This window comes from Hyperolius riggenbachi, chromosome 4 (assembly GCF_040937935.1).
Source record: "Hyperolius riggenbachi isolate aHypRig1 chromosome 4, aHypRig1.pri, whole genome shotgun sequence".
NCBI lineage: Eukaryota > Metazoa > Chordata > Amphibia > Anura > Hyperoliidae > Hyperolius > Hyperolius riggenbachi.
The window spans coordinates 255,351,605-255,357,873 of record NC_090649.1 but is presented as its reverse complement, the minus strand read 5'-3'; the positions used below and the strand labels follow the sequence as shown (position 1 = coordinate 255,357,873).

The 6,269-nt window shown below is 43.8% G+C and overlaps 1 protein-coding gene across 8 annotated transcripts in view; it reads left to right on the top strand.

Moving 5' to 3' along the window:
- The window catches only part of LOC137503738 (cyclin-dependent kinase 11B), a 95,792-nt gene that overhangs the window by 54,063 nt on the left and 35,460 nt on the right, over nucleotides 1-6,269 (top strand). For all 8 annotated transcript variants that reach the window (XM_068231154.1, XM_068231153.1, XM_068231157.1 and 5 more), the window contains 3 exons: nucleotides 1-68; nucleotides 2,822-2,943; nucleotides 4,919-5,024. The exon at nucleotides 1-68 is cut by the window's left edge and continues 23 nt beyond it. In XM_068231154.1, the coding sequence (XP_068087255.1) occupies nucleotides 1-68; nucleotides 2,822-2,943; nucleotides 4,919-5,024 (296 nt within the window). The remainder of the gene's footprint in view (nucleotides 69-2,821; nucleotides 2,944-4,918; nucleotides 5,025-6,269) is intronic.

Below are 6,269 nucleotides of genomic sequence, written 5' to 3'. Positions count from 1 at the left end.
CCAGTGCTTGAATCGCATTGAGGAGGGAACATATGGTGTTGTGTACAGAGCAAAGGATAAGAAAACGGGTGAGTTACAGTACATGGTTTTTAATTAACAAATAACATTGTAGGCAATTAAAATTTTCTAATTTTCTAAAATTCAGTTAAAGTTGAATTCCAGAAATTAAAGGTTGTAAAGTAACAGCCACTGCACTGGCCAGGCTCTTTCTCCCCCTCCCATATGTGAAGAACCCAATTCCTCATCCCAGAAATCCACATTTCAGTTATTTGTCAGGGGTGTAGGTGCTACTGACTGGAAATAATAAAGCAGTAAAGGTTCTTTTCCATGGACAACTGAACTGCATGCTTATCGGGTAGTCCAGTTCAGCCACATGTCTTCCGGTCACAAATGCTTTTCAGTGGCTACCACTTGCCCCAATGTTGCAGGGAAGCATCTGACAGTGAATTCAATGCCTTCAGCCAGTGGTGTATCTAGGCTAGATGTCACCTATAGCAAGCACTGTAACGGTGGTGGGGGATTGTTATAGGATGTGCTAACATTAGGAGTGTTGACGTGAAGCATAAGATGAGGAACATGGATTGGGGAGAGAGTGATGGAAAACGATTGCTGGGGGAGGGAAGGAGGAGTAATTTTCTGGGAGAAATGTGAGGTCCCAGCAGTTCCTGTGTACTCAGTACGGAGAGGAGGAAGAGAAATTTCAGGACACAGCAGCACTGTGCCCCCTAGTGGCTTAAATGAGGCGGTAGCTACTAGGGTGCACACAAACCATGTGTGCATCCCAGTATATACGTATCTGCTCTCGGCCTCCTGTCGTAAAGGACTCTAAGTGAGGCAAGATAACCGCCACTTACATTTTAAGCATTAAAAGTCAAAAATGGTAAAATCCCAACTAATCATCTTGACAATACTATCAAGTGTTTGTGCACATTTTCTGACATTCCAGAAAATATGTATGGCTTTGTTTTGAATAACTGCTTCTTTCTGAACAAAAATATGAGTATTTCATTATGTGTACACTATTGTTGTGTAACAAACTTATCTGGTATGGTCTCTGGAGGCTGTACTGATAGTGTGGAGCAGCTGGAGGAAGCTTCCTCTTTGTTCAAACGCATCTCCGACTCAGCTGTAGACGTGAATCAGCATGATGGCATCCCCGGCTCCCCTGTAGATGTGGGTCGGCGTGTTTCTGGCAGGACGGCCGCAGCTCAGAGCTGCCTTTATAATCTGAGGAGGCGTGTCTAATGGGGTGTCAGCTGTGATGTCATCAGCTGACACCTTTTTGCAGGAGGTGCTGTCAATTCTGGGGGCTGGGCTTTTGCTCTGCCTCCTAGGTAGAGGCCTGCAGCGGGTCAGGTACCCGCGGGTAACCCAAAATGCGGGTCGGGTTCAGGTACCTAATTGATTTAAGGTGCGGGTAGCGGTCTGCGGGGCACGGGTAGTGAGGAGGGGAAGAAGCGCTAGAAGGAGAGGCAGTTGGGACAGCGGCAGGGAGGGGGGCCAGACCCCCCCGGACCCCCCCCCCCCTTCCCTCACCTGTGTCCCCTCCTTCAGACTCTCCCCCTCCAGAATGGCGGCACTGCGGGCGGGCGGAGGATTACTCACTATTCCGCCATTACTCCGCCTTCAATGCCGCCCACTGTGCTTCCGCCAATCAGGAAGCACAGTGGGCGGCATTGAAGGCGGAGATCTGTGACAACGGAGGCTGCGTTCCAGCACTTGGAACCCGGAAGTTAGAAGGTGAGTAATCCCCCGCCCGCAGCGCCGCCGCTATTCTGGAGGTGGAGAGGGCTGAAGGAGGGGACCCAGGTGAGGGAGGGGGGTTCTGGCCCCCCTCCCTGCCGCTGTCCCAACTGCCTCTCCTTCAGCAACTATGCTGGCTACACTGAGGGCAACTTTGCTAATGGGGGCAACTAGGCTGGCTACACTGGGGGCAACTAGGCTGGCTACACTGGGGACAACTAGGCTGGCTACACTGGGGATAACTATGCAAATGTGCACTTTAGAAGAAACCGTTAAAAAGCGGGTAGCAGTTCTGCGGGTGCGGGTCGGGTTGCGGGTATGAAAAAGTGGATCCGCGCAGGCCTCTACTCCTGGGTACTTAAGGCCAGAGTATTCACTTGCTCGTTGGTCTTGACACTAATCAGTTCGCTGGCTCTTGGCCCTAGCTAGTGAGAAATTGAGAGCTACATTTCATATATTGCACATTTCATATATACTCTAGTCAGTCTTCTTATTATTTTGTAGGATTATATATTTGTAATATCATATAGTAATATTGTATATAATCTGTGTACCGACCTTTTGCCTGCCTCTTGACCTTGCTCTTGCCTAGCCCTTCTGTACCACTGCCATCTGATATGTGTATGACTCGGCCTGTCCCTGACTTTGCTACTGTTTGATCCTTCCAATACGACTGACATATGACTTGTGTATGACAAGCTGCAAGTTGCATGCAAGCTGTTACAGGAAACCAACATCCTCCAGTGGTAGACAGGTCATGTGTATGCTCGGTGTGTATTTGACCCCACAAGTGGGGCTTGCACTCTTTTGCAGGTAGGCACTAGTCTGTTTTAGCAGACTAGCAGTAGCGCTGCTCATTTCCTTGTTTTGTGCATGACCCTGCCTGTTAATTGACTACGATTTTGCCTAACTCTATTGTACTTCACTCATCTGTTTTTGTGAACGACTTCGGCCTGACCTTGACTACGCCTTTCTCACTAAAACTAAGATTTACACTAGTTACGCTAGCCTCCCACCTCCAAAACATATTGATGTTCGCTGTAGATTATACCAATTAATGTTCTGCTTCTGTTTCCAGATGAAATTGTGGCTCTCAAAAGACTGAAAATGGAAAAAGAGAAGGAAGGTTTCCCCATAACGTCACTCCGTGAAATCAACACCATATTGAAAGCACAACATGAAAATATTGTGCGAGTCAGGGTGAGTAACGCAACTGCATTAATTTTTGTATGACTGCTATTATGTGTTTTAACTTTCACCATGTTACAGTAGTTTGGGAATCTTAGCACTGAAACAATGACTTTCAATTCATCACCCCATAACTATTTGAAAAGCGCATGCTTTTGTTTGTTTTTTAAACAAAAAGTCTGGAAAATACAGTAAATGGGCAGCCTCTATATTCCTCTCATTTCAGGTGTGCTTTAACTAAATTCGCCTCCTGGACGTACTAGCTACGTCCAGGAGGCCATGTGCGCGCGCTCCCGCGACCGATCGCGCGTGTGCTCCCGGCCCGCGGTTCGTTAGCCAGGCAATCGGTGAATCAGGCTATGGTGCCCGATCACTGATTCCTCTCCCCCACAGAAAAAGCAACAGCTTCTCTCTTTGCTTCTTCGCTTTTTCTGACACTTACGTCTCCCTACAACCCTCTAAGCGTAGGTGTTACGCTTAGAAGTGACGTCATGTAAATAAACTCATGGCTGCCATCTTGTGGCCAAAAAGTAAAACTACAGCTACATACAAAAAAAAATAAAACAAACATCCCACCCTCCCAAAAATACTCAAATAAATGTATAATAATAAAATAATAATAATCTAATAATAAAAAAACTATTACAATAATAAAAAAACCAACATAAATATATACCTAAGGGTCTAAACTTTTTAAATATATTTTAAGCTTGTAAATAGTGATGGATGCAAAACGGAAAAAATGCACTTTTATTTCCAAATAAAATATTGTCGCCATACATTGTGATTGGGACATAATTTAAATGGTGTTATAACCGGGACCAATGGGCAAATACAATACGTGGGTTTTAATTATGGAGGCATGTATTATTTTAAAACTATAATGCCCGAAAACTGAGAAATAATGATATTTTTTTTTTCCGTTTTTTTTCCTATTCTTCCTGTTAAAATGCATTTACAGTTAAGTGGCTCTTACCAAAATGTACCCCCCAAAGAAAGCCTAATTGGTGGTGGAAAAAAACAAGATACAGATCAGTTCTTTGTGATAAGTATTGATAAAGTTATAGGCTAATGAATGGGAGGTGAACATTGCTCGGATGCATAAAGTGAAAACGAATGAAGGCTGAAGTGGTTAAAGCTACAGTGCTCTATAGGGTTCCCAGAGACGGGAAGTAAGGGATAATCTCTCCAATGTGGACACAGATGATTAAAAAAAATCTAATTTGTGTTTTTACACACACACAAAAAAACATTCATTGAAATGGTCTTAAAGAGAACCAGAGATGAAGCACCCTCATGTATTTTATTACATTTATCAGTGGGAACATGACAGTAAACACCTACCCTGCTTTTAGTTTCATTGTTATCTGCTTAATTAGTCTATTAGCAACTGTGATAAGAATCCATCGACTATTCAGTCGAGGTTTGACCTGGAATCATTATAGCTGAGTCACTCTTCTGTGGAGTCCTTTCAAGCCCAAGCCTTCCCCCTCCTGGCTTAGATCTTCTGCTTTGCATACTGAGAGCTGTTATGACTGGGAGGGGCTGCTGCTCCTGAGAGAGAAGCTCTGTGGCTGTAATATGATCTCTGTGTGCACTAGATTCTCATAGGAATGAAACTGCAGTTATTATCAGTGACACTTCCTACAGGCAGATTATACCAAAATGAAAGCACATAGATGAAAGGCTGCATTTAGCCTAGATAGCAGCCTAGTCTCATATAGCCTAGACAGCACATCCAGAACAACTCATATAACCCGGAAGGAGAAGGGATATGAGCCGGCGGCCATATTTGATTTTTCCTGGAGCAATAATGGATAAAAAACACTAAAAAAGGCACACCAGAGCAGCAAAATTATCAGGTAGAGCATTTATTCTTTACAAGCTATCAACTGATATGTTAATTTTGTGTGAAACGTTCATCTCTGGTTCCCTTTAAAATTCATGCATTCCGTGACTCTCTTCTCCCTGTTTTGTTTCTCTGCAGGAAATTGTTGTGGGAAGTAACATGGACAAAATATATATTGTCATGAACTATGTGGAACATGATTTAAAGAGCCTTATGGAGACCATGAAACAGCCTTTCCTGCCAGGTAACAGGATCATTTTTAATGATGTTGCTTTTAAAGTGCACCTAAACTTGCCTTATGCCTTGTCTTAGGCATTCTCTTCTTGATCACTAGTTAAGTAACTTGGAAGAAAAAGGGTTTATTTCAGTTACAGAGCAGTAGAAAAGCAGAGAGTGAGTGGAGCGGCTTGTGCAGCCTCTGTTGATGTAGACCTTGCATCTTGGTAGGCAAAAATGTTTTGGTCATAATCTCATGTTTAGGTGCCTAGCCAGACATTTTTACCTTTTTATCCATCAGTGGTAAGAGAAATGACTACTTCACACTGTAAGACTTTGATGGTACCAGGAGTGCTAGGACTTTTAGGGGACAAGGATTAAGCAAACCAAATCAAACTATAGCAATCTTATAACATGGAAAAATAGAAAAAGGCCTCTTTCGGTTCTTAGGCCTTTGTTCTATAGCCTGCAGTATGTTTTGATCATCCTCCAATCATCTGTCCTCTCCCATTTGTCAACCCAATTAACAGACCCCTCCCACCCACTCCCATCCACTTAAAGTGGACCTGAACACAGAACTTCTTCTCTGCTCTAAAAGATAAGCAACAGCATAATAACCTAGAATAGCCTTTAAGGAAAAAAAATCATTTTTGTTACAGCTGATACAAATCCTGCAATAAATATGCAGCTTTCATACTTCCTGCTATCATGGAAGCAGACATACTGTTAACAAGAAACCAGATATTTTTATGTCCTGTGCTCTGCTTCACTATGCTGTCTGGGTGTTAGGGTATTTTACTCCTAGGCGTTGCTCCAAAGACTGGGTGGTGCCAGTTAATTGTATAGAATGAAGAGCAGGAGCGCTCCAATGGTGCGTTACATTTTTAATACATAATTATCCGCATAAATATGCACTTACAATGTTGAAGTAGATAGCTGCACCTTCTTCATGACCTGAAGAAGGCGTGGTTAACGCCGAAATGCGTAGTGACGTCAGTCGGCTCGCACGTGACTAGGCTCCGCCCACAGCTCGTCCCTCCAGACGTACACCGCTCCCGCAGCTCTGGCCAAGCTGTGGAGGAGAGAAAGGACCCGCTAGCGGCTTGAAACGCGCAACTACTCCTGTAAATGCATATTTTATGCGCATAATCAATGTGTTAAAAAGGTAACGTACCATTGGATCGCTCCTGTTCTTCTTTTCGTTCTATATTAACATCCTATTATTGCAATTAGGTCTCTGCCATGGCAGTCAGCTGTCACGGGTGAAGGATTA